The 27786-nt window shown below is 36.8% G+C and overlaps 2 protein-coding genes and 1 pseudogene across 4 annotated transcripts in view; 2 read left to right on the plus strand and 1 right to left on the minus strand.

Moving 5' to 3' along the window:
• The window catches only part of FZD3 (frizzled class receptor 3), a 72254-nt gene extending 57803 nt beyond the window's left edge, over window positions 1-14451 (minus strand). The window contains exons 1-2 of the mRNA XM_039875883.1: window positions 14308-14451; window positions 5601-6128 (exon numbers count right to left, since the gene is read on the minus strand). Of these exons, the coding sequence (XP_039731817.1) occupies window positions 5601-5789 (189 nt within the window). The 5' untranslated portion in view covers window positions 5790-6128; window positions 14308-14451. The remainder of the gene's footprint in view (window positions 1-5600; window positions 6129-14307) is intronic.
• On the plus strand, window positions 1784-1899 carry LOC120613621 (uncharacterized; annotated as a pseudogene).
• A 3262-nt stretch (window positions 14452-17713) lies between the features above and the next one.
• Window positions 17714-27786, plus strand: part of FBXO16 (F-box protein 16) — a 45083-nt gene continuing 35010 nt past the window's right edge. For all 3 annotated transcript variants that reach the window (XM_039875891.1, XM_039875892.1, XM_039875893.1), the window contains exons 1-2: window positions 17714-17856; window positions 21789-21924. In XM_039875891.1, coding sequence (XP_039731825.1) covers window positions 21826-21924 — 99 coding nt within the window. In that variant the 5' untranslated portion in view covers window positions 17714-17856; window positions 21789-21825. The remainder of the gene's footprint in view (window positions 17857-21788; window positions 21925-27786) is intronic.

Here is a 27786-nt window from a genome sequence, read left to right on the forward strand (position 1 = left end):
CTAACAATTTTTAACCTCAGCAAAATCAAAATTAAATGAGGTAGCCTGAATACTGTAAAGTTGAGAAAAATATATAAAATAAGGAATAGCATTAAAGCACTATGAAGAAAAAGGAACTTTAGCTGATTAAATTTTAAAAGATTCTTACTGAGTACTTCCTTAAACAGCACTTTTGTTCACTAAATTAAGACCAGGTAAAGAAAGTTTACAAACTAAGTAACTTTCTAAAATTAAATTTCTGGTTTCTACAACAAAGGTGCACAACATGGAACCTTCCATTCTTTGTTCAAATTCAAATCAACCAAGCCTTTGTGCTCCCATTCTCTTTCTTCTTTCAAATTTCCATTTCTGTTACCATAGGAACCTGCTAGCTGACTAGCCTTCAAGCATAGCAACAGCCCAAGCTTAGCAAGGAGTGTGAAAAGGGGACAGAGTCAAAGGCCAAAATTTGACTCAGGAGAATCAGAATTCCAATCTTTGTCACTCTACAAAGGGTCTGGTAACCACAGAAACTGTATCCCACTGGGTTTGGGAATATTATGACTAAATTCACTAAATGTGAAACTACACGTGGAATGGCCTTGAAAATTCAAAAATGGTATTCATTCTCTTTCAGATCCAAAATAGAATAATTAAAAAAAAACTTTTTAGGATAATTTTGAGATTAAATATACTACTTTTTAAAGACTCCGTTTTTATGTAACAATAAAATTCCTAACGAGAAAAAGCTCAAAACTTTAAGAGTTACTTTGCATTAAAAAAAATAAATTCTAGGTTTGTGAACACCTTTAATCCCATAGTTTTCCTTTTCTTTTACAAATCTTAATATTTTTAAGTGTTTCATGACAGCATATTGAATACTTTCCAATAATCTTGCAGTGAGTTGGTTTGCAGAAACATGCCATTATCACAGGAGTATAGTTATCTTCTTAAGTCAAAGGGGAGTCCTCAGAGCAGCCCATAAAATCTGACTTTCCATTAGGAAATAAACTTTCAATATTTCAAGTATCATGAACTATTTGTGAATTATTGTTTATCTCAAAAGATAAAACTTGACAAACAAAATTTCACCACAACTTGATAAATCAATTTAAAACAAGTTTTTAAAAAGTATTTCTTTAATATGATCACAAGAAAATCAATTAAAAATTTTAAAAGCTGCTATTTTTCCCCCTAAAGTCAGAAATAACTAAATGCAATTACTTCTCTACTAACTGTGTGTACATTTTTTAATTTAGAAGCTTCTTAATTTCTGGCTAGTTTCCCTGTCACACAATAGGCTTCTTAAGCCACTTCACTAGATTGTTGTTTGCTTAGGGAAAACCACATTATTAATATTAACTTAAACAAAAGATAATAAGAAAAGTAAATCTGCTGGATAATGGATGTATTCTAAAGACAGAAACCATGAATTCCAAGAATAAATATGATCAAAGAAATTTCATTTCCTAAAAAAAAGACTATTATCCATAAAATGTTTGATTATCCAAATAATTATTAGAATACGAGAGTATATTATATTATTCTCTTTAAAAAAAACCCTGTCTTTCAAGGCCCACTCAAATATCATCTGCAACTAAAGCCTTCCCCATATGATTCCTTTTTTTTTTAATCCCCTTTGACCTGTATGTCCTTACGGCATTTACTAAGTTCTTTCTTCAGTTTGTCATTCAGTCAAAATATAGTTAATAAACACTGGATGTGGTTCCATAGTGTAGCAGTTAGCACTCCTGCTTTACACAGAAGGTCCTGGGTTCATGTCCCAGTGGAGCCATGGTCCATAGTCTATGGCCATGTCACCCTGAACAAGCCTGATGTCTCATCTCAGAAGCTAAGCAGGATCAGGCCTGGTTAGTACTTGGATGGGAGACCACCTAGGAAGACCAGGTGCTGTAGGCATAAATAAAAAAAAAAAGAACAAAAAAAACACTAAGTCTTAGGCACTGCAACTGGGAGCTAGACAAAAAATGGCAGTTGGGATTTTTTAAAAACAAAATTTCTGTACTGATTTTATTATTTTAAAAGTATAATGAGTTTCTTAGAGAAAAATGAGAAAATACAAACGTTCAATGAAGCATAAAAATAGAAAACACAAATAAATTACACTAACTCAGGAACAACCACTGTTGGCTTTAGGGAAAAGCATTCCAGATAACTTGCTCTTATATGAACATGTATATTTTTTCTTCAGCCAAAGCAGGATGTGTTAATACATAACATTGTGTTACCTACCCCTACTTTTTTTTTCTACTTATTGAGGTATCGAGCACAGATAGAGATGGAGAAGAGTTGTAAGGCAGAAGAAATATGGGGGAAAGGAGAATGGAGGAGAGTTATTATTTAATGGGCAGAGTTTCGGTTTTGAAAGATGAAAAAATGCTGGAGAAGGAGAGAGGTGATGATTACATAACAAGGTGAATGTACTGATGCCACTCGACTGTCACTTAACAATATAGTTGGAACGGTAAATTTTGTTATATATATTTTGTTATATATAAAAATTTTGTTATATATATTTTGCCACAATTATAAAATAATTTTTGAGGAATATCTATAAATACTAATATGGGATATCCAGGTTATATTGAGTGAAAAAAGTAAGGTAACAAAAACAAACAGTATGACACTATATCAAAGAAAGGTGAAAGAATACATAGATATAGACAGATATTATATAAACATTTTATATAAATGTTATATTTTTAATTTTCTAATAGAAGTATAAACAAAAACCATTTTTAGAAGACTACCTTTAGGTGGAAGAAAAGGACAAGAGAGGTAAGAGGGCCAGAAACTAAACTTCTCTGAATGTACCCAAAAGTTTACTTAGCAATTTGGACAGCTCAAAATAGTTTAGGAAACTCAGGAACGAGAAATTTTTTTTTTCTATAAAAAGCCACTGATATCAGGGGGAAAAGAAAGACATCAAGTTAAGAACTTATAAAAGTTGTGTGTTTGTGTATACATGTTCATGTTTTGGAAAGTAGGGTAGAGTAACATACTAGCAAGGATCTTCTTTTCCAAGTTAATAAACTGATACCCTATTATTTAACATCCCAATTTCAATGACAGTATAAACTAGGAATTCTCCACATGCAATGAAAGAATATCAAACTTGTTGATCATGAATAATCAAATTTGAGATAACCAGATTCTGCACTTTCATCTGTGCACCCTAGCTCACTGCCATATACTATTCTGTTACAAGCCCTCATTTTGACTAATCAAACACCACTACAGGAATGAATCCTAAGCAGGCTTGAAGACTGGGCCTGCTGAAATATGCTACACCGAGGAAACTACCTTCCAATTCATCGAGTCCCACAGTGAACACTCAAGAATGTGCTGGGATTACCTGTTCCAATTACTTGCTCCTGGCAAAAACTGGCAGGCACGTATCCACAGTTCCTTGACAGACCTAAAAATCCTTACTTTCATCTGGAATAACATTGTGTTGACTGTTGAGTATCTATGTCTTTTGCTATTACAGAAAGTTCACATTCTCAAACTGTCAGATGATTCTACCAATATAGCATCCTGATATGACAACCATGCTAGAAGCAACTAACTATGCCCAACATTAATTACTTCAAATCACTCGAGCCCTCTCTCAGAAAGTATTACCCACTTAGGTCCTTTCCCTAGAATATGTGAAATTCAAACTGAGGCAACCTCATTGCCAGTAAAATATCTAGACTACATGGGCTTGTTTAGGAAGAGGGTAGAGAAGAAGAGACCATGCCATTACTATCAAAGTTCCATGAGCCTACAGTAGGGATACAAGTTCATTTGGAACACATACATCATCTTTCTTACTTTCTCTCTAAATTCCATTTAGAAATGGAATTTGCAATAGAATTAACATGTGTGGATCATCTATTGTGTGCTATGTATTGTGCTAGCTATTTTATAAATCTCTCATTTAATCTCAACAGCCCTTCAATATACTTTTTGTTATTAATGCCTTTTCACAAATGAAGAAACCAAGGCTCAGGGATATTAAGTGACTTAAGTCCCAAGTCCAAAGTCTTAAAGTTACTACGTGGCACAGCCAAGTCAGTACAAATATTTTTATGACTTACTTCTTACAGCCTTATTTTGCTTCCCAAATGATTTGTACTGACTTGTAATGATACTAAAAACAAGGGTATTCCTACTTTAGTTTTGGGGGAGAGAAAACTGATGGCTTTAATACACAGTAGGGACTGTGACTGGAACCAAATTACTCTATTAAACCATCACCCATTTTTGTATATCCTAATGTGACAATCTACATCAAATCTCTCTTTACCAGTTAGACCTTGTGTAGTCAGAGGATGAGCAGAAAATGTTTTGTTCAAACTATAATGTTTCAAAGATCTGGATATATAAGATGCCCTCCACATTTCAAAATCTATGAATAATAATCTTTCTATACATTTTCCCAGATTTGTTAGTTTACTTAGAAGTAATGAACCTTTGAGTTTTACTATAAAATGAAGAATTCCAAAACATGTAGGCTTCAATTTGCTGAAAGCACTGTAACAATGGATTAAACACTAAAATACAAAACATTCTCTGTAAATTATATGTATTAATATGAGAATATGGATGAATGGTAAATGCTATCACTTTTAGAGTACTTACTATGAACCAGGTACTATATATACATGTTTTCATTTTGTATGTTACAAAAGCTCATATCACTATTAACTCCATTTTATAAGCAAAAAAACTATGGTAAGAAAAGCCTTCATAAATTGCCCAAAGAAATATAGCCAGGAAGTGATAGAGCTAGAATTCAAAGCCAGGTCTGTCCACATCCAAAGGCTATGCTGCTTATCACCAGCATTTACTGCCTCCTAGATCTTATCCGGTAAACATAGCCTCGACCACAATTCTAAAACCACTACAGAAACACATATATACTTACGTAAACCTATTAACTATACCCATTAATTTGTCATACTTTCTAAAGTAAAATCATTAAAAAGTGCCTTAAAAATCACCATTATAAAAATTCAAGTAAAGCAACAAATTTTCATAAAATCCTCAGAGGTCAAGAACATATAATTCACACAACAAAAACTTTTCCATTGCTTAGGAGTTATGTTCTTTAAAAAAAACAAACTGATGTAAACATGGTAAAACCAAGAAATCATTTTAAACATTTAAGAAAATTCCAATACTGTAAACTACCGGCCTAAAGGCTGAAAAAAACAACTCATATTTCAAAATCATGTTACCTTCAATATCTAATGACTGAATTACAAATATTATATTCTGCTCTTTATCTGAAGTTTTATTATCAGCCAAATAACAAAAAAGACGCAATCATATAACTTGGATAATTTTAAACTTCTGAATGCCTTTTATCTATGTTCCAGTGCTTTAAATTTCTTTATAAAAGTATTAATGTCTAAAAAATGTCAAGTAACATCCCCCAAACGTGGATTCTTCAATATATTTAGAGTTTGATTTAAATATATAATGTTTTAATGTACAAGATGTATTAAAAATAACATCCTTTCCCTGTTTGTCAGACACATTCATTAGATTAGTTAACAGGGCAATATGAGAATCATTTTTTAAGATATGTCAAAGAATAGATCTAGTCTTACCTCCATTGCTAAAGCTGCTGTCTGTTGGTCATAATGATTCAGAAGATTAGGCATGAAGGTAGTATTATAAGGCAAATCTTGGCACATCCTCAAGGTAATAGGTTCACAAGAAAACAAACTGTGCCCACCTATATGCTCCGCAAACATAGTCAAGGGCCAAAGATAGAAGACAATCCAACTCATAGCCATCCTTCTTGGATCTGAATGAGATTCGGATGATCAGGCCTATTCAATGTTTAAGATCTTTAGATACCTGTAGGTCTCAGCTTGAAGAAGTATTTCTTCTATATCTTACTGTTAAGTTCTTCAAACAGGTAAATACTCTTTGCACCGTCAGAGGTTTGTTAGCTTGGTCTCACAAAAGGCATTTGTTTTTGGTTTCACAATACGAGAAAATGACATCATCTTGTCTCTTCTTTTCATTTTATTACATAGGGCACGTTTGGCCAACATATCAAGTTGATCAACCACATTCCCAAACAACAGATTCCATCTTAGGAGAGCTATTTCTTCCTTTGATTGAAATATCTGAAAAGTATGTATTTTAAAAATAGGAGAAATTAGTCATTTCCTCTCAAAATTTGTGGACTTGATATAAAATCTTTGAAGAGCTAGGTAAGGTTGCAGGATACAAAAAACAGTTGCATTTTTATATACTAGCAATAACTATCAGAAAGAGAAATAAGGAAAATCTTTGATGAGAGATATCATACTGACCTAACAAATAAAAAATATATAGGTATTTCATATAGTTTTTCTACCTTATCATGCATGCTATAGATATACTGACTTTTTTTTTAACTAAGACAATTCTTAAACAGCACTAAAAGGCAAATTTTCTTCCCTCAGTGGTTTATTTAACATATGTCTATGATTGCAATTTTTCATTTATCACAAGATACAATTGATCCATTTTGAAACATTTTTATGCTGTTCTCTTAAATTTTAAATAGCTGCCATGCTTATAATCTAAGCTATTGAATTTAAAATGTATATCTGTTTTGATCATTAATAGTGCATTTTTACATTAACTGACTTGGCAGTATCTGTGAAGGAGACGGAATATAAATAAATCAAAAAGATATGGATTTAAGGTTTTTAATAGCTGTGTGAATGGAAATACATCACCTAAGTTCTCTGATCTTCAGATTTTTCTTCCTGAAAATACTATCTCTGCAACAAGTATGATATATGAGTGAATTATGAAATAATGTACGTAAAAGTACTCTATAAATGGTAAAGCAGCATCAAATATCAGGTGGTTTTATTACTGAATTATAGTTGACACAAAGGCTACCTTTATCAAAAAATACTAAAATGGCAAATAGAAGGCTCTAAAACTAGTATCAGGAAATTTTCCCAAAATTAGTAAAGTTGCTTAAAAATTTAGTAACATAGATGCAGAAATACATGACCAACAAATGTTTTGTTAAAAACACGGCCAGGCTGCAGAGACTAGAAATCATCCCTAGAAAGTCTCAGCAGGAATAAGAATGATTCCCAGTTAGTTTCGAAGCTTTAGAATCTCTGACTTGACCCTACTTTTCTAGGGGCAAAAATATGTATCTTATTTGGGTCTGGGAGGGTATGGGTAGAGTGGAAGGCAGGTCGAGTAGGAAAAAAGCATATTTTATCATATTTTCATTTGATTTAGTGATGTTAAATTTGCTTTTATTTCATTTTCTTTCATATGCATTAGCTACTTCTGTGTTTGCTGTAGAGAGCCTACTTTGGGAAAACATGAGAAATTCAGGTTCAGAAATTCTCAGAGACAGGTTAATAAGACAACTGAAATACTAGGGCCCATGACAACTTAGACCTTGAGACTTGGAACTGGTTTAGCTTAAACAGGGCAAGAAATTGTCCCTTGTGCACTATCAATGATTGGGACCTCTGCATCCCAAGCTTTAGGTACTAAGCAGAAAAAACTATTTGGAGAAAGAAAGCAATGGCTGAATCTTCCCAATTTCTCCCTCTAGGAGATGGTCTTAAGTAGTGGAAAGGAAAAGGAAAGTGTGGGTGACCTCTAGAATTAGGGACACGAAAGTTATGAGCAATTCCTGCCCAGATGCCTAATCTGTCTATACCAATATCTGTAAATTGGAAATCTGCAAAAGCTTCTTGGCCTGCCATATTTCTTTCCTTCCTCAAGCTGGCCCCAGAAATGTGAAGTCTGGCAATAGAAAACTGATATTAAACAAAGTCATTTTTATTTAAGCATAATTACCATGCAGCACAGTAACAATTATGCATATCATTAAAAATGTGTCAAATACCTGCTGAAAGCTTTATTTATAGCATTAAAACATCCATATAAGTTGTCTTTGTAGTTTGTTGCTTATACAGCATGTTTATCTGCTTGCAACTAAAAGAAATTTAAGGGAACATTGCTCCCTATTAAATATGAACATGAGAATTTTGAATATTTGTCATTGGACAAATCTATTTTCTCAAGCAGTGATGAGTTTCAAATTTATAGTTCAAAGAAAACTATCATCTAAAACTTGAGGAAGATATTTTATTTTTATTTTATTTTTGGCGCCATTAATGAAATCCAGTAAGTTTCAGGTGTATAATTTAACAGTAAAGCATATCTACATTGTATTGTATGTTCCTCTCCCATAGTTAGATTACTTTCTGTCCCAACTATTTTATTTTAAATTGCAATCCTAACTCCTATCTTTAGTACTCCTAATCTCCTGCTTTACTTTTCTTAGTACTGATCATTTCCCAACATATTATAATTTTGCTTTTATATTTTGTTGTCTGTCCTCTCCCCATGTGGATATAAGCCCTACTACTTGACACCTAGAAGAGTCTTTAGCACATTAGGTAGAAGCTTGACAAAACTTTTGATGAGTGAAAAAATAAATGAATAATAAATGTAATATTTGAACCAAGAAAAATAAAATAAAACGAGGAAGAAACTGAGAAATACCTCAATGGGTCTTTAAATTGGATGGTATATCCTCTTACACGTTCTGCCTTCTCCACCTATTTTACCTGATTTCTTCTCAATTATTCCTTTTGCCTCATTTGCCAGTAAAGCTTCCCACTGTCTTATAAGCTTTCTTTATGCCCTATGACATCCTTATTACCATACAGTAAAACATTTTTTTTAAATCTTTGTAAAATCTATTATGTTAGGCTGGGCTAAGACAATAATCTTAATGTACCAAGACTGTAGTTTATGAATATTAAAAAAATATTTTAAAGTCAACTGTGGTGAGACAAATATAAGAACAGCAAAAATCTTAACAAATTTTATGTCCCCCAAATCAGTGGTTCTCTAATTTTAATGAGTGGCAGATTCATGAATCCCCCCCACAGGTCTAAGAAATTTTAATCTCTATAGAATAACACACATTCTGACAATTATCTCAGGTATAGTTATAAGTGGTCCATAAGTCATGTTTTGAGAAATGCTATCCTGAAATAGAATAATTTAAAAGAGCACAGATATATTTGAATATAATTATATGCTTAGCAAAATACATAAAATGAATTTAAAAAAACAGATAAAGAATAACACTTTAATAGAAAGAATGGAAAAAGAACATAAATTTGGAAAAGAAATACTAATGGTAAACACATGAAAAGATATTGAACTTTACTAATAAAAAAATGCAAATGTGAGATAACATCATATTTGTCAATCGAAAGGGCAATCATATGGGCAAAATAACAATGATAGAATATAGTACAGGAGCGGGTGCAGGGAAAAGAACATTGTCAACATTCCAACATTTTCAAATACTATTTATTGGTGAGAATGTAATACTAGTTGGTATTTAAAAAAATGGCTACTTACATTAAAAGCTCTTAAAATTTGATCCAGCAAATCTATTCTATAATTTATTCTATGAAAGTAAGTAAACACACAAGTACATGTGATGCATAACCAAAATGTTAGTGTAACATTATTTAAAAATAAAAACTGAAATTGACATAAAAGTCTACCAATAAGGAATTAGTTAAATAAACTATGGTACAATCACATAGTGGAATAGTATATAATCATTAAAAATGATAAGCAAGGTCTATATTTATTAACATGGTAAGACAGTAACAAGTAAAAATAAAATGAAAAATAACTTATAAAAGCATATATATATTATTTTTATCAAAAATACATGCACGTTTCAATTATTTAATATTATAAATGCTGTGAGATTTTATTAAAGAACTTATGGTTCATTACTTTGTTTATGGAATAATTAACTCTGCTAAACCTATAAATATGTGCTAACTAGCTGACAAGAATAAATAAATACTAGTTGAATCACTGATTTATTGGCTGATAACTACACAGCAAGCAACAAGCCAAGGGACACATTACTGCCCTATTGTAGTTAGTAAGAAAGCAAAAATGTGATGATCAATTTAGTATGAGTCAATTGATTTTTAATACTAGAAAAAATCAGTTCACTTATCAGTTGAATCAAATGGTATATACATTTTTTAAACCTTTGATATAGATTCCGAATCACTTTTCAATAACATAATGAAATATCTGCTACTAGTCAGGATCACGTGTGTGTGGGTAGCAAAAGTTATTTTTCCAAAGGTAGGATCATCCACGGAAAAGCTGTAAGTTGAAGTTCTAGACATGCAGGACAGAGATTATCAACCCAAAAAGGTCCTACCCAAATACAGCAACTTGTTAAATAAAGGTTAACAGCTGTTTTGGCATTCTTACTGATATTAAATTTTTTACTACAGAAATCTACAAAATTTCAACTGAATAAAAGGACCTGCTGGGATAATATAAAAGCTTCGGGGCTAGGGACCAGTTATGCATGCCATACCTACGGGAAAGCAGGCACATTCACTTCTCAATAGAGCAATATAAGATACTTGGAAACCGTTTTCAGATTAAGTACTTGATTATCATTCCATCTGAAAACAAAAAGGACTGGAAACATTTAAATCTGCAATTTTTATAAATATGTAACACAAAAAATCTGTTATTTTCCAATTACATTTTCTTTTGATGATAAAAAGTAAAAGCCCTTAAAATACAATCAGTTGAGTATCTGTCCTTAAGGGCAGCAATAAAGGGAAAGGGGATGCAATCTTGGAAAGCTGTCTTCCCAGGCGGGTGGCAAAGCCAGACCCAAAGAACTCAGGCGGAAAAAGCAGGAGGTGGCAACTGTGAAGAGGAAAGCAGGCTGAATCCCAGAAGAAACAATGACAAAAGTGGGCCCTGAGGGCTTGTCAAGAGGGTCCTGAAACAAAAGATTATGTTCAGCAATTCTATTCCAATTTATACTTTATACAGAAAGTGATCTCTTTCATCATTCTCAGTTTAGATTTAATTTTCTTGACACTCTACAAATGTAGACAACATTTTGCATTTCCAATTCAGAAATACCATCTAAAGGTTGCCTCACACACAGTGACTCTACAGTGGAAACAGAAGGGATATTCTTTGTCTTCTTTCAGAGGAGTTTTCTAAGAATACACTATAATAACTATTACAATGACTACCTCTAACAGAGTTTCTTCTCTCAAGGAAATTCTTGTGTTAGAAAGACAAAACATATACTCAGAGCATACTCACTGCTCTAAGTGTTCCATTCCTAAAACCCATGTGGTCTTTGCCTTTTGTTTTCCACATCTTATTATTTAAAAAATAAATTTATTCTCAAAATATTGCCTCATTGTTGCTAAAAGAAAGTTTATATAGCTACATATTTAATTCATAGGGTATAGATTCCTATTAATCTCAGAATATCTCTTCACTGACCTTTATTACTTTATCTCTAATTTTAAAAGTTAATTGTCATTTACTGATTACAATAGCCTAATCTTCCAATGTGCTGAGTGATAGGTCTTTAAAAAAAAAAAAACAAATATATTTAGGTTCAAAATGAAAATGAATAGTGAACATCAAAATCCTGTCCATTTTATAAATTATAAGTTACTTTTAAGATTAAAGAAAGCAGATCTTTTAAAACTAACCTGAAAACAAAGCTAGAAAGCTAAAAGATGACCAGATTCTAGACTTAAAAAAAATAAAAGCAGGCTGAAATTCTAATCCAGCTTCTCTTTCCAATTAAAATCTGTTCATCAGAAAATTCTCTAATATCGAGCCCCTGATTTTTTCCATTAGCAAGGCTGTATCGTTTGTATGCTTTGACTATAAAATTATTTCAGTAAGACAAAAAACTTGGGCCAACACCAGTATTTGTTTTTAAAAGCCGATTAGCCTAGTTATATTCATCTCAAACTTCATTTGCAGTGTACTTCTTGGATCCACCAAAATTGTCAATATTTCTCAGCATAATGAATTGGAAAGCGAAGAGAAGTCATTTTTGACACACAGTTAAAACTCCTTCCTAGCCAGTGAAGAGTTGTTACTCTTCAAACATTTATTCCTAGCCTTATGGAAATGCCACTATTAAAAGCCTTCATTTCTTTCTTCAAACCCTGCAGCACATCTTTTTCCAAATCTATATTGAATAATTTCTCCAGTACATATTTTCCAAACCATTCTTTTTATTTGCGTTATTGCTCTTTTTGTGGGCAGCTGTATGTTTAAGCAACTATAATTTCAGAGTTTTAGGGATAAAAAAAACTTGAGGCCAACACCACTCTCTCCTGTGAAAGAAGGGAAAGATGCGGTAGGAGCTGTCCCCTATCCCATCTCCTGAAGAATATAAAATCAATAGCAGTCTGATATGAACAAACTAATACACAATTAAGTTTTGAGTATAAAATCTTATAGTTTTACTAACAAACTAATAAAAAATTGAAGTTGGTTAGAGATATTTTTTCCTGTCAAGTGGGAAACAGAGGACTTACTGTGAGTCAAAAACTCCTATATCCTTACCCAATGATAGCTTTCACATTGTACTATACAAAGAAAGAATGTGCACTTTACTATTAAATTCTCCTCAACTCCCCCTACTTCAAACATCTCTCAATCATGGAACTCCCAAGAAAAATCCACCTAAATGTTCAGAGCACAAAATAAAGCTCCAAGGAATATAGTCGCTAAGATAAGGAAAAAAATGAAAGATTCTATAGTCTTTTCTTCTTCTAATGGGTCACTTATAAATTTAGAAGTGGAGGTAGAGAATATTAGTAGTGGATGGGGGAAGGGTGAAAAATAAGGTAGGATGCTAGGCTTGATTACTTTTTTTCCTGACAGTTTCAAAGCATTAGGGTAGAGAAGGTACACATTAGTTCACTAAATAAAAGGTAACATGGTAAGAGAAGGGCTGTCTCTTAATTATATTTTATCTTCAGCTCTATTCTTCCAAGCCCACCCTGTTAAGCTTTTACACCTCTTTCCTACTTCAACTCTCAATCTTCCCACCTTGATGTGGTTTGGTACTTCAAGTAAAAATTTTTTTTTTCCTAGAGGAAAGAGATAGTATTGATTTGCTTAAAACTATGATGGAAAGCATTATCTTAAGGGGTAATTGCTTCTTAATAACAGAACTAAGGATTTATCTATTCCTTAGACTGTCAGCACATCACTAAAGGCTAAAAGAAGGCTGAGGAGGGAGGTAACATCCCCAATGTCAGTCAGGTCTTTGTTTCCTTATTCTTGTGCTACTGGCTTTGCAAAGTGACCCATTTCCCATAAATGGACATTACGGATCTACCAAAACAACTTTTACAAAATAAGATTTTGTTTGGATATTTTCACGTAACAGTTATTTACGAAGCTGTTGGGTCTGCTTTGCTGTCGCATCTGCCTTAAATTAAGAAAGGAATCAAAATTCAAATTTTCATTTATACTGGGCAAAAAAAACTGGATCTCTTTTATAGGGTAGTTATTTTTCAACTTCAAGTCTACTCCTGTGCCTAAATTAATGGCATGCGCTTTTGTTCTTTAAAAAAAAAAAAAAAAGCCCTCTCTTACAGAGGAAGCACCTAACTCCAAGACTCCTGAGATTTGAAAAATCCCCCCCAAAAAATGTTAAAATGTCTTGAAATATTGTAACAGCACCTTTATTTCAGAGGCCATCTACTAATTACCCAGCAGCACCTATGGCAAACAGCATAAAAAGGGGAGAAGCGTCTGGGAGGGAGAGCCGACTTTGCAAACTGATGGGAAGGAAGGGACAACTTTTGGGCTTTGGAAATTAGAGGTCGGCCAAATGATAAAACGACGTCCAGGCAGGAGGAAATCCTAACGTGGGGCTCCCGCCGCCCCCGGGGCCCGGGACGCTGGAGCTCTCGGTGCATTGTCCTCCCCCGGCTGGCAGCCGCGTCCTCCACCCACGCTCCACCGAGCGCCACACGCCCCCGCGGCGCGGACCCCGGCGGCGGGCTCTGGGTGGGTACTCCGGCACGTCCCCCGGAGAAGGGTGTGGGCCGAGGGTGGCGGAGAGGGACTCGCGGTCCACACTCGCACAGGTTGCCCAGCGTGAGCTGAGTACAGAGAGGGTTAATAAGCTCCCCAGGCATCTGCCACCTCAGCCCCAAAATCGGCTCCTCCGCACCCCCTCGGCCCGCTTTCGATCCCGAGAAACCCTCGCGACCCCCTCCCCGCCACAACCCGGCGCCTAAAGCTTTTGTTTTGGCCGCGACGAGAATAACGATCCCTGAGGAGGAGGTGCGGGGGCTGCTGGTGGCTCCTCCGCACAGGGTGAGGCAGAGGAGCGGGCGGCGGCGGCGGCGGCGGCGGCACCTCCGCGTTTCCCCACGCTCCCGCTACCCCGGCCGGGAGCCCGCACGCCTCGGAGCTCACCTCACAACGTGGGGCCGGGCTCCAGCGGGGCTGCAGCGCGGGCCGGAGACCGCCGCGGATCCCCCAGGTAAACCGAGCGAGCGAGCGAGAACCGCCGGTGCGCGCCTCGGAGCGACCGCGAGCTTTCGCGAGCGCCGGGGCGCGCGGCCCAGGGAGCGCGCGCGCGCGCGCCCGCACGCTCGGCGCAGGCGCGCTGCGCACGCTCGGCCGAGCGCTCCCATTTTGAGCCAGGCTGCGCCCGCGCGGTTCAGAGCGCTTCGTTGTTCTCCGCCTCGCGCTTTGGGCGACGCCTTGAGCTGTCTTGCCCTAGCGGAGCCGTTCCCAGCTCTGGAAGCGTTTTTCTTAAAAGTGCTCATCACTCTTTGCAAAGCTTTCTCTCCCTCTCTTGTTGAGACAACGCGACGAGTCTCATCCCCCCAGCCTATGATGCTATTATTGCAAAACCGCCCAAACCTGTTAACTAGTGGGCCGCCCGCGGGACTGGGCATTGGAGGTGGTCAAGGGGCGAGTCACCGAGTGCTGTGTGTGGCACTCGGTGCAAATAGAGGTAGGCAACTGGCCTGTTTCGGAGTTCCACGCTGAAACAGCAGGCAAGATATAGCCTCTGCCAAGAACAGGTTATAGCCTCTGCCAAAACCTTAATGAACAGGTGGAGCTTGTGGTTGTTGGTAGCATGCCCCTTCTTTTTGCTCCTTAGGACGTGTTTCCTTTCTCTTTTTCTACATAATTTTAGGACAGAAAATGTTCTTAGAGCATTTTTGAGAAGAGAAAATTCCCAGAAAGATTAAACAACTTACCCAAAGCCACACAGTGTTTTCATGGCCGTCTAGATTCATTCAAGGCCAAAGCTGTTCTTTTTCACCACACCGTTTGACCTTTTTTTTCCCTTTCCATTCCTTTTCAACCTAGACTTTAGATGCATCATTTTGTTCTGTTGGTAACACGCAGGACTTCAGGTAGTACTGATCCTGTCGTACAACAATGTGAACGTACTTAACACTACTCAACTGTACATTTATAAATGGTTAAGATGGTAAATTGTACGTTACATGTATTTTACCACAAATTTTAAAAGGTGCTCAATAAAAGTTAAGTAAATATTGAGTATTAAGCTTAGACAGCCATAAATATAGTTTAACATCAGAAGGTGAGCTATGGGAAAAAGCATAATAAATGAGATCTAAAGTGATGTTTTCAATTGTCCTAATAAATACTTGTGCAGTATCAATTTTTTAAAAAAAGTAATGTTAATCTTTAAGCTGATTCTAAGCAAGCCAGTAAATCCTGTGGAGCCAAAACTGCCTTTTCTGAAGGTGAGTGAGGAGGCAAATAATGTATGTGAAAAACTATCTGCTTTATATATTTCCAGATTCCTTGCACCTGCAGAGCCTCTAGAGATGTGCAGCCAGATGCATTTTTATGCAATTTACACAGTGTCCTGTGAAAACTGTCAGGTGTAAGATATATAGCTCACATGGGAAGGTGGAAATGACGTAGAAATTATCACTGAATGCATCAACATGATTAAATCTCAACTATAACATTGAAAAAACTACAAAATATGTAAGTTATCATACCTCTTTAAGAACACCTAGTCATTGTTTATGAGGGCAAACATGTATATATAATAAGAATAAAAATCGGACAAGTAGGTTACACACCAATTTCATGACAGTGGTTGCCTCTAGACAGGCAGGGAGGGGAATGAGATCTGGGAAGTGTACAAAAGGGGATTCAACTATTAATCACACACGTGAAACAAAAGTGTTGGTATTTTTTTAAATCTCAGTGGGATACAAGGTTTTTTCTTAGACAAGTCTCCAAACTTCTCTTGGTTTTAAATGCTTCATTTAAAAGTGATGTTGAAATATCACAGACATTGAGCTGATGTGCTCACTATGAACAAGCTGAATGGTGTCATTCAGACTGGGGGATAGTTGGAAGCGGGGATCAGAAGTCAGACTGGAGGCCCAGAGGGTGCTGGTTGAAAGAACAGACGAAAGGAACCTTATTTTCAGAGATAAACATATTCAAATCCAACAGGGATAAAGTGCGATGCTCTCTTTTATCCCATCTCTCTTTCATTCCATGTTGCAATCACCAATGGAAAGGCTTTAATGAGCGGGAACTTCACAGAAGACAGCACTCTTAACAGCATGGTGTTAAAACTGGTCTCTTTCTGGATGAACCCATTTTGAAACCATAAATGTTAGCTGGTAATACATAGTAATTTAGTATTTCATCTACATACCTCCCTCAGGCCACACCCCCACCCCCACCTCCAAAGGCTTTGTTTATTCATTTACATACAACCTGGTCATGTAAAAAAAAAAAACCACCAGGCTGAAATTGGACAATCTAGGTTCTAATTTCAGTTTGGCTACTTACAGATCCTTTGTTAACTCAAAGAAATCATCGATCTCTATGAGCTTGATGTTTCCTTTTCTTTTTAAATTGGAGATATACTAATACTGTCTATTTCAAAACTGTGAAACACAATACAAACCTAGGGTTTACATTTAAGTTGGAGGAGAGTATATTCTTATCTATTTTAGTGAGGAAAGACTTTTGGGTTTTTTTTGTGGGGAGGTATGTGTTTTGTTTTGTTTTGTAATCTGCTGCCTATAAGAACTGCTTCACACTTACCAAGGAAGCTCCGTCTGGAATTTTGAATTTTTGGTTATTTGCCAGCACTTGTTTATATAGTTCTATCACAGCAAGTTATCATTGTGGGCCTTACATTAGTTATTTTACACATTGTATTTTCCAGTCTTCCTCATTCGATTTCTTTTTTATGCAGGTATTCTCACTCCATCCCTTTTTACATGGTGGGTGCTCAATAAACTTAATTAAATTAGACCGGATTGTAAAATTTTCCACATTTGGAGTTTTTCTTATTAAGGCGTGCCATCTGCTGGTTCCAAGGTGTATCTGTTAGTCAGCCTGAATTCCTTAATCCGATAAATTAAAATTAATGTTGGAGCATTTATGAGTTTGTATGTTGGGCAATTTTCCCACGTCCTTCCACTTCCTGTTGCAGGTGCTATTCTTTCAGTGAACCAGTTGTGAATTCTTTTGCCTCCAACTGTCTTTTACCTGTTGGTCACTCTTAAAACCTGGAAAAGTGGAGTTTGCGTTTCGGAGCCTCATAGTGACCAGAGCAATATAATTGGACATGCTCAGTAGGTTGGCCTGATTTAGAACATAAATATGTCTTGAATGAGGGCTTTCAATGCTGCTTATTTCAGGATTGGATGTAGCTTCGCTTTAGCATTATATTGGGAGACTGCAGCCCCTCCTACCCCACTGGCACTCACACTTTTTCATTTTATCCGTGTGCCCAATTTTGGAGCCAGCCCTCTTAGATCTCCTGGCCAATCAAGAAACCACACATTGTTGCCTAAGAGACCCCGGATGCCAGAGAAAGGATTTATGGATAGTGATTGGACTACTGGAAGCTAAGGAGGGGTGGGGACTGGGCAGAGTCAAAGAAAAAGCAACTATGGCAACACCAGCGCTTGAGGCTTGAAGAGGGAGACGAACTAAGAGGTGAGGTAGTGGATAGTGCATGAAAAAGATGGAGACTCTTTTGAGAGCTCCACTCTCAGATCCTCTTGGGCCTCTCAGATGCCTTGTTAGTGTTCCTGGAGACTACATTTTGCTCTGTTTCAGCTGCAGTTGAAGTGCCAGATGCTAAATATTTGTGAAATTAATGACCAACAAATAATTATTTCTATATCTATCAAGAACTATCTCTCTGTATTGTATTATAGCTTTTGCTTTCCTTCTAACTAGTTGATAAGATAAAATTGTATTTTATCTTATGGTAAATCTAACCATACCCTATTGCCTGATACTTGATAATATCTGAGGTTCCCTTCTCTAATAATGCTGCAGTGTTCAGTGGGTGCATTGTGTATTAGCAGAGAAACTCAACCCTCTTCTGCTCTGTAAATTCCAAATGAAAACCCGATAATCCTGAGTGTAATCCCAGTACTCAATTCATAATATTCCAAGTTTCACTGTACATTTTCACTAGTTTTAATCCTTAAACAGCCCCCACTCCACCGTTGCATTCATTCATTCAGTTGACTTAACAAAATATCTATTGAGCTCATTTATGTTTTATGAGGTTAGGATTTAGGTGAACGATGTCAGAAAACCACATAAGCAAAGAAACAGAGTTTGTATTATTTTCTCTGAGTATTGAGAAGTTCAGTGTGTCTGAGCAGATAATGCATAAAGGGAGAGACAGGCAGATGAAGCTGAAAAGATAAATTGAGGTAAATTCATAGTGGGCCTAGATGTGCATGCTAAAGAGTCTGGATATTTTGTAGCCATTAGTGAGGTTCTGAAGGTTTTTGAGCTGAAAAGTAATATGATTAACTGGTCCTTTAATAAATACCTCCCTAAATAGAATGTTGGTTACCAGAGTCTAGGGGGTGGGAAGGTGAGATATTGGTTAAAGGGTACAGTTATTAGATGAATAAGTTCTGGAAAGCTGATATACAGCATGGTGACTATAGTTAATATATACTGGAAATTTGCTGAGAGTACATCTCAAGTTTTCTGAACACACACACAAATGGTAACTGTAGGAGGTGATGGATATTAAATCATTTGTGATAATTTTTTCACAATGCATACGTATATAAAAACATCACATTGTACACTTTATATAATTTTCATTTGTAAAAACAAAAACAAAAACCTCTCTAACAGTAGACTGTAAGCTCCATTAAAGCAAAGACCCTAATATTTGTACCCCTAACACAGGCCTAACACGTCCTTAGTAAAGTTGAATAATGATGACTATGTGAAGAATGGGTTAGAAGATGAAAGTGGAGATGTGTGGCCACTGGAACTTTACCAGAGGACCCATCCTTGCTGTTAAATGTCGAACTAGAACCATACTTTGGAGGCTAGGACCATATGCCCTCCTTTTTCCTTTTTATCCAAAGAAAAATTAAAGATGAACATTCAGGGAAAGCCATTAAAGAGAAAAGAGGTCACAAAAAAGCAACAAGCTTTATATGTCTAAGGAGGAGAAGACAACTTGCTTTGTCTTGTTGACGGAGTGGGGACAATTATTTTTGAGTATGTTACATAAAACCATCTGTCTTTGAATAGTGCTCAGAGGTCTATACCATGAACGTGTGTGCATGCAGATATGCACACTGCCCATCTTCTGGAACAGAAAGAGGAGGAAAAAATTGTAAAAGGACAATGACAAAGGACAGGGCAGGACACCCTATTTGCATGCTTCACCAGGACTATAAGAGGGCTGCTTCTTCTGGATAGGCCCATCTCCTGAAAACCAAACTTTTCTCAAGTTGATTTGAAGAAAGTCTAATTCAAGTAATTTCTATTTCTGAGGAACAAAAAAAAGTAAAACAACCAGTGCAGGTCCTTGGAGAGGCCCCCACATAGCTTCTTTGTCCTAAATTTGTCAAAAATTTTGCCTAGCTTGTTTCCTATACAAACTGGGAAGAGAGTTTCTCAGCTTACAGCAGGAGTTTTTAACCTGAGGTTGGCAAAATTTTATGTTCACATGCATTTTTCCAGGGAGAAGATTCATGGCTTTCATCATATTCTGAAAGAGTTCTTTGGCCCTCAAAAAAAAAAAAAATTAAAAACAACTGATTTACTAAGAAAGGTCAAATGTAAATAAATAACAACAGACAAAAGAAATATGTAATTTTTAACTGGGCAGATCTAGACTCAGTGACCATGCTTTGTATCTATAATTTGCCTACTCACATGTACTTTTGTAGCTGCCAGTTAATAATACTGTGATGAAATAATTTCTTATCCCTTTTGCAATTTAGCTAAATGTGTGTGTCTCAGATATTTAGCTGTTGGGGGCTGAGAAGACTGTGAGGGCTGATCTGAGCCCCCTTTATTCCAGTGGTATGGTGGCAGCAGGCAAGTACAAGAAGGTATTATCTAAAGATGCCACTGAGGTTTTAAAACATTGGCTTTATCTTCAGCTATAACTTAAACCTGAGAGAGAATATTACATGTCAAGCGAGAGCCTCAAAGATTTTAGATCTAACATTTGGGGGAATCTCATATCAGTCAAAAACTAATGCTTTTTTTTTTTTAATGTCCAATATTTGCTGTTGTGATATTTGGAGCCAATAAATCAGGCAGGCAAGCCCTGGTCCCCTCAGGCATCACCACTGCTTTCCTATATGAAACCCACCTTCAAGAGAGGAAGGAAGATGGAAACACTGAAGACATATATTGAAGCTACCATCAGTCTGCTTTAAATATTTTCCACCTTAAAGATATTTTGTTATAGCCCTCTGAAGGACAGATATTGAGAAACTCTATGAATGGCAGGAAGTTCTAAGAAAGGCTGCAAGGAAGTTACTACTTATCGAGGCCACCTGTCTGACAGGCAGTCTGCAGGACCCTTATTCTCTAATCTTCACAACAGCAGTTGAGGGTAGCTACATACATTTGTATTTTTCAAATGAGGAAACTGAAGCTTAGATAGATTAAATAACTTGCAAAAAGTTATACAGCTGCTAAGTTTTAGAGCCAGGATCAAACATGTATGAAGTAAAAAAAAAAAAAAAATTGGTTGTAAACAACAGAAATAGATTCTAGCTAATACAAGCAAAAGAGGAAATTTATTGCAAGGATATCGGGGGGCTCACAAAATGGACAAGAAATAACTAGAGGCTTCTGAGGGGTGAGGCGGCAGGAGCAACCTAACAGGATCAGTGCTACTTTTAATGACCACCTTAGCTGTAAAGTAAGGATAAGTCAGTGTCAATCTAACTGGCCTAACTCAGTCTCGTGACCACCTCTTGGCCAGGGAAGGAGAGGCCACCTTGATTAACCAACCCAACAAACTCTGAACAATGGGGAGAAAGTAATTCATCATGGAAATTATAATGCTATAATCGAATGAAGGCAGACATATAGTGGGTATCTAAAAACTACACATTTCCCCCAATAAGCCCAAATCTGTTCATCTCTAAAGACTTAGCTTTTTACATTATATCGTTCTACTTTTTAAATATAGTATCAAGCTAGAACCTTCATTACTTAGATGTCAGAATGTTACGAGGAGAGGAAGAAAGACAAAGGACAAGGAGTGTTTTATGTCGCACTATGATTTTATAAAGTAAAATACTTATTTCCGCCAAGGAGTGATTCTAGATTTCCTTCTGTGGTCCAGTGAAAATAGAGTTAAATAGACCTGTATCTGATTTCCAATTCTACCACTGTCTATGAAACCTTGGGCATGTAATTCAATGAGTTTCATTTTCTTTACCTACAAAATGAGCTAAAACCTACCACCTCACCAGATTGTTATGAGCTTCAATTGGGCATATAAAGTACCTGATATATAAAGTGCTCCCAATAAATGTTCTTTCCCCCAATTCCCTCTCTCAACATACTAAAAGATTCTGCAGTACTAGTATTTTTAGCATTCTAAAGATTATATTATTCATTTCTTCTGATAGGTATAGTTTTTCTTATGGAAGAATATCCAGTTATTTCATGATGGCATTTGCACCTCCAAAAAGCACAGATGGTCCCAAAATGCAGACAAAGATGAGTACCTGGACACCCTTAAACCATCAGCTTTTGAATGACCAAGTAAGTGATCAAAGCTATTTTATCAGTTGCATCCATGCCTTAAAGAAAAAAAAATGTAAAATTTTGGTTATCAGAATATGAACAGAAATTGTGTAGGATTGTGTAACATGAAAAAAAAAGGATTTTTGCAAAAACTTATATTGAGCCCTCACTATATGGGCAAGGCTGGCAATAGACACAGAGTCCCTACCTGTGATGAAAATGTCTTAGATTTGTTTTTTCCTCCACTGTCATTCCTCCTCTTTCTTACCCCAAATACCTTTTTTTTCTTCAATCACTGGTTCTCTGCTAGAACTACCAGGATGAGAGAGAAGATGATAGTCAGATTTCAAAAAAAAAAAAACAGATTTTCTTGCTAGAGTTGCAGTTACTGGATAATGCTGCACATTTAACCAAATAAACAAAATGAAAAAATCTCATCTGATTACAAGCCTCATGTTCTCCTAAAAAATTGATGTCCCACCTGCATTCTGGATGGCACTGGTAAAATATACCTATAAAGGATTGCAAGGATGGGAAGCTGAGTATCATGCTGGGGTGCGAGATTGGCTAGCCTCTGGGGATTTCTGTTCCTGCTTCAGTTAGGGGCAGAATTTACCAACCGATCTGTGAGTTACTGTTATCAATTCGCTTGACCCCTGAACAACACAGGTTTAAACTGCACTTATATGTGGATTTTTGACTGTGCAGCGAGTTGACAGTCAAATCCCTTCTATTTCTAAGGGTCAACTATACCTATTAGAAGGACCACACCTAGTGGCAGTAATATACAGTCAACATCAATAAAACTGACCTCATTATCTTGCTCATACACACCAGTTCCTCCCCCAGGGAAAGACACCACTTTACACCAAGTCACTCAGGCCAGAAATCTTTCTTCTCCTTGTCAGGTCTAGGATTTGATTTTCCCTAATTTACTAGTTAATAACTTAGCCTGTTACTTATGGCATTGAAGACACTACAGTTTCACAGTAAAAGACACAAGATTCTTGGGTCAGAGACAAAGAACTGTATTATTCACGGAGCAGCAAGCAGTATGAACATCATGTTTGTATTGATTCTCCTTGTCCACCTTGTCCCACAGGAGTGATGCAAAGGTCCCAGATAAATACCGCATACATCATGGGTTTGTATCACAGCTGAGGAACTATGAGCCCAGGGAATCCATTGGTTTTATAGTAAGCAGTAAGCAAATCTGCTCTTGGTCCCAAAGGAAGATAGGAAGGGCCTCATTGCTCAAGGTCACCTTGCTGCAAACAACTTGGAGAAATTGCCCAAGAATAGAGCAGTCGGGGCCTTGCATTCCTGGTATTCCAAGACATTTGGGAATGTTACAGGTCCAGGGAGGAGTATCTCCCAGCACCCTCTCTCCTCCACATTTAATTCATTTTCAAGTTCTAGGAGTCTTTCTCCTAGAGCTCTTCATCTGAGTCCCTTTTCTCCATATACCTCCAGTTCTACATTCTCAGTTCACACCCTAATCACCCTTTGCCTGGTGCATTGCAGTAATCCCCTAACTGGTTCCAGTGCCCCTATCCCTACCAATCCATCCTCTATTCTAGTCCCAGAATGATCTTTCTAAAATATCAATCTAATCCTATTATATAAAACCGATAATGGCCCTACGCCAAAGAGTAAATTCCAAACCCCCATGCATAACATTGAGGACCCTTCACGTGTTGACCTCTGCCAGGTTCCTAGTTCCAAGCACTACCAATGCTTCTTCTCATCCTATATCCAAGCCAACTAAGTGGCCCCCAGAAGAGCCATTCTTTCTCACACCTCAACACCTTTCCAATGCTCTCCTCATTGCCTCCTATAGAATCAACTCAAATGGGAAGCCTCCTTCTGCTTGTTTTTTTTTTGCTTGTTTGTTTGTTTTTGGTTTTGGTTTTGTTTTTTTTTGTTTTGTTTTGTTTTGTTTTGTTTTGTTTTGCTCTCATCACCATTTACTAGTTTTCCCACTTGACTCTAATGTGTTAAGAGTTGAGATTCTGTCTTTTCTCCCTGTGTCTCCAGTGCCTTATATGGTTCCTGAGGCACAAGAAATGGAGTCAGAGTTCACTATACTCCCTGGGACCTTCTCCATTGACTCTCACCATTTTTTCCCTATATCCCTCCTTCCTTAGCCTAGATTTGACCCTTTGCCTCTCTGAACCAAACAGATATGCTCATCACTTTGGCAAAGCTGGAGCACCAATCCTGACCCCTCCTGCTCAGTACTTTCCCGTTTTACTCCTCTGATGTGAAATGAGCGATTTTGGGAGTGAGCCAGTGTAGCAATAGGAATAGTGAGAAATAAAAGGGAGAGAGACTAAGGAGGAAAAAAATAAAGGAAATGAGAAAAGAAGAGTATGTCTGGAAAAAAATGAGGGACCAGGAAAGGAAAGGCAGAGAAAGAAAAAAAAAAATCAGCTTTCGTCTAGTCATAAACAACACAGGTCTGTTGAAAGTCTTTATTATGCAGCTCAACAATTATTTATTGATCACCTGTTTGCAATGCTCTTAGTTCTCCAACAGTTTATATAACAGCTTCTTTGCTTTCCCCCAAAAAACCTCAGTGTTTAGTTTTGAAATCTGTTTTCGCATAGAATGGAGAAGGTTTTACACACATGTGAAAAAATGACTTGAATTGAAATATGTATGTGTTGGATGCCTTGATTTGCAGAATTTTTCTTCAAAAAATTAGAAATCTTAAGCGATTTAGGAGCTATGGGGGGAAAAATATATCTCAATTGCCTGTTGGCCTGTTACATGTTGGGTTACTAAAGAAGCTGACTCAGAGACGGGCATGTAGGGTGTTGATTGAGGAAGTCTCTGGGTATCAGCACTGGAAGGGGAGGGAAGAGGAAGGGAAGAGGTTTGGGGTGGAGAAAGAAGCTGGGCTGTGATGCAGTCTCAATAAGGCCTCCATTGACTCCACAGCTCCCCTAAAGATCATAGACAGGGCAGATCTCAAGCTCAAGACTGTCAGCCAGCAGCACTCGAACAGGTGAGAGAGTAAATAAGTCCTTCAGTCCTGGAGGGGTTTCTGGGCCGTGTGTTACAGCAAGCATTGCATTGGCTTCTCTTGGTTCTTGAATAGCTTTTGTCAACTCTAATGATAATTTCTAGAGATGATATTTATTTTGCTATTCAGACCTTCCATTTTATTCTAAAAAGTTATTTTTTTTGGTTTAGCTAGGTTCTAGATTGGAGTAAAATTATTTTTAAAAATCTTTGTGTGTAATTATACACGTGTGTGTGTGTGTATAAATGTAAATAGACACACACAAACATAGAATATATATATGCATATACCAAGCTACTAATCATGGTTTTCCTCCAAAGAAAACCACTAATGCTGGATGGCACTGGAGGAGATGGCTCTGCTAGAAGAGAGCTTTCATTTTTTACTTTATACAGTGCAATAAAATGTCATCTTTTAAACCAATTTTAAAAACAAATATAAATACAAATAAACAAAGAACAATAACTTTGGGAATGGAACATTCTGGAACATCCAGATCAGCTGTACCAATAATTTCCCATATGACTTGAGTAAGTCACTTACCTTCTCTGGGCTTTGCTACCCTCCTTTTATAAAATGAGTGGGTTGAAACAGATGACCATGAAGGTCTCTTCCACATCCAACATTCTAACTGTATGAAAGGGATTATAGATACCAAGGACACAGCTTTCCAGAGAGTATCCATACACTAATTTCATTACTTATAAATAAAACAAGGCATTTGTCACCAATGATCAGTACGATTTTGAGGTCCCATTTTTTTTGTTTTTGTTTTAATTTTGTCTTTCTTCGGTAGTAAAATGTGCAATATATATAACTATTTCAGACAAAAATAAGAGTCACAGGATTTTAACCTCACAGCAGGCTTTAAGCAGAGAGACTGAATTCAAATTCAGATGCTTATAAAAATAGCATCATCAACATAGGCAAATGTAACAGATTTCAAAATAATTCAGGCTTGGTGAATTTTGAGAGGAGGAATGCTTTGAAAATAAATGTATTTCTTTTCCATCTAGTCTTGTGAATTTCGAGAGGAGGAATGTTTTAAAAGTATATGATTTCTTTTCATCTAGTGTTTGAATTGAAAGGAACGAACATTTTGTTTCGAGTATAGTTCACAGATGTAGTACAGTACACGTTAAAAGGGCATTCTGAAAAAAGCACCTCATTATCATTAATCAATCATAATTTAGGAGCCCCTAAATATCTTACTCGTACACTGTGATGATGTCACATGGTGAAATATGTAACTGCAGTGTCAACTAAAATAACAATGTAGGATTTTGATTTAACAGAAGGCTCTGAGTAACCAGTGATATAAACATTCTGGAGGAAAGAAGATCCATTTTAATATTTCCATTTTGAATTGATACTTTGTTTTCTAGCTCTTTATGATGAAAAACAAGACTACAGATCTTTGAAATGAAGACTTGCTTCAAACCAGAGAATCTAAGATTCTAAGTCTAACTGAGGACCTGACAATTAAATAATTTGTCCCAAATTATATTTCTTGTCAAGAGTAGAGTCTGAACTAGATCTGAGTTCGTCTAGTGTTTCTCCCTTCCCTCTTCATTCCCATCAGTTTCTACTTGGGTCCAGATGTCCTTTGGTAAAAAACTGGATTTGCTTGGACTCTACTTAAACTTGGTTGTTGGCCCTTTAAAGAATGTTGTTTTAGACTGAGTAACACTCTGGAACAAAAAGCATTTCTTTGAGTGAAAGGGTTGCAATCCGAGAGACACAGATTCAAGTAGCAACTCAACTTGTACTTTGGAGAGAGCAAGGAAAAGCGGGGTTTATAAAGGCCAGAACTACAAAATGCAATTCTTTCATGCAAATGAAGGATTGTTGGCTAAGTTTATTTTCTCTATTGTCACTCGGACTCTGCTTAGACTGGTCATTAGCCTGAATAATATTCCCCACCTCCTACCCTACTCCTTTCCTGCTACCTTCTTGCTGATTCCCCTCTCCCCTTCAAGTCAGTGCCCCTTTGTTTCCAGTGCTTCATATTGTCATTGGCTACCATGATGATTATCCCATCCTCCTTTTGAAAGGAGGTTGTGGTCTTGGGATCCAACCTTGTCTTCTCCCACTGTAAGGCCAAAGCATGGGCAGTAGTTCATTAAGAATGTGCAGCTGGAAGTCAGGATAGGGAAGATCAAGGTTCTAGTGAGGAATCAAGTACAAAGTTAAGCTGAACACACAATCTGTAACCAGTGATTTTTAAAAATCTGTAAGTATAATCCTTTTGGGCCTCTGCTTGTCCTTTCTAAAATGAGGAAATTGAGCCCCCCCAAACAAAGCCTTTAGGCTTTCTTTTAGCTCTAAAATTCTATTACTTTGGAAGTTTTTTTGTTGCTGTTGTTCAGTCACTAGGGGTTTATCGAGGGCCTGAATTGGAACCTATGGAGTGTGTAGAGAAAGTAGTTGTAACCTCCGTGGGAAAATAAAATGAACAGATATGACTAGAGAGCCATAACAAACCGTATAGAAATCAAGTAGAGTGTGGGCTGTAAGTGGAGTGTGAGTTAGGAGGAGATAGATCACTGGGCATCAGAAAAGTGCTGGTGCTGATGACTTGGAGTGGGCCATAGAGGATGGTAGGATTTGGTTAGGTAGAGGGCTAGAGTTCAGGAAATATTTGAATCTAGATTTTTGAATCTTCTATATTCTTTAGATTCTCTTCTATTTTTATCTAGAAATTCTGAGTTTAAATGTCACTGTTACTTGAGGGTCTTAGTAACCCAGGTGGTAGTTAATTAGGAGGAAGGAGAGAAGGGCATTCTTTTTCTTTAATGTGCAAAGACTGTCTACCTGTGATGTATGAGATTTGCTGGCCAGACGCAAAACTG

This window comes from Pteropus medius, unplaced genomic scaffold (genome assembly GCF_902729225.1).
Source record: "Pteropus medius unplaced genomic scaffold, Ma_sr-lr_union100, whole genome shotgun sequence".
Lineage (NCBI taxonomy): Eukaryota > Metazoa > Chordata > Mammalia > Chiroptera > Pteropodidae > Pteropus > Pteropus medius.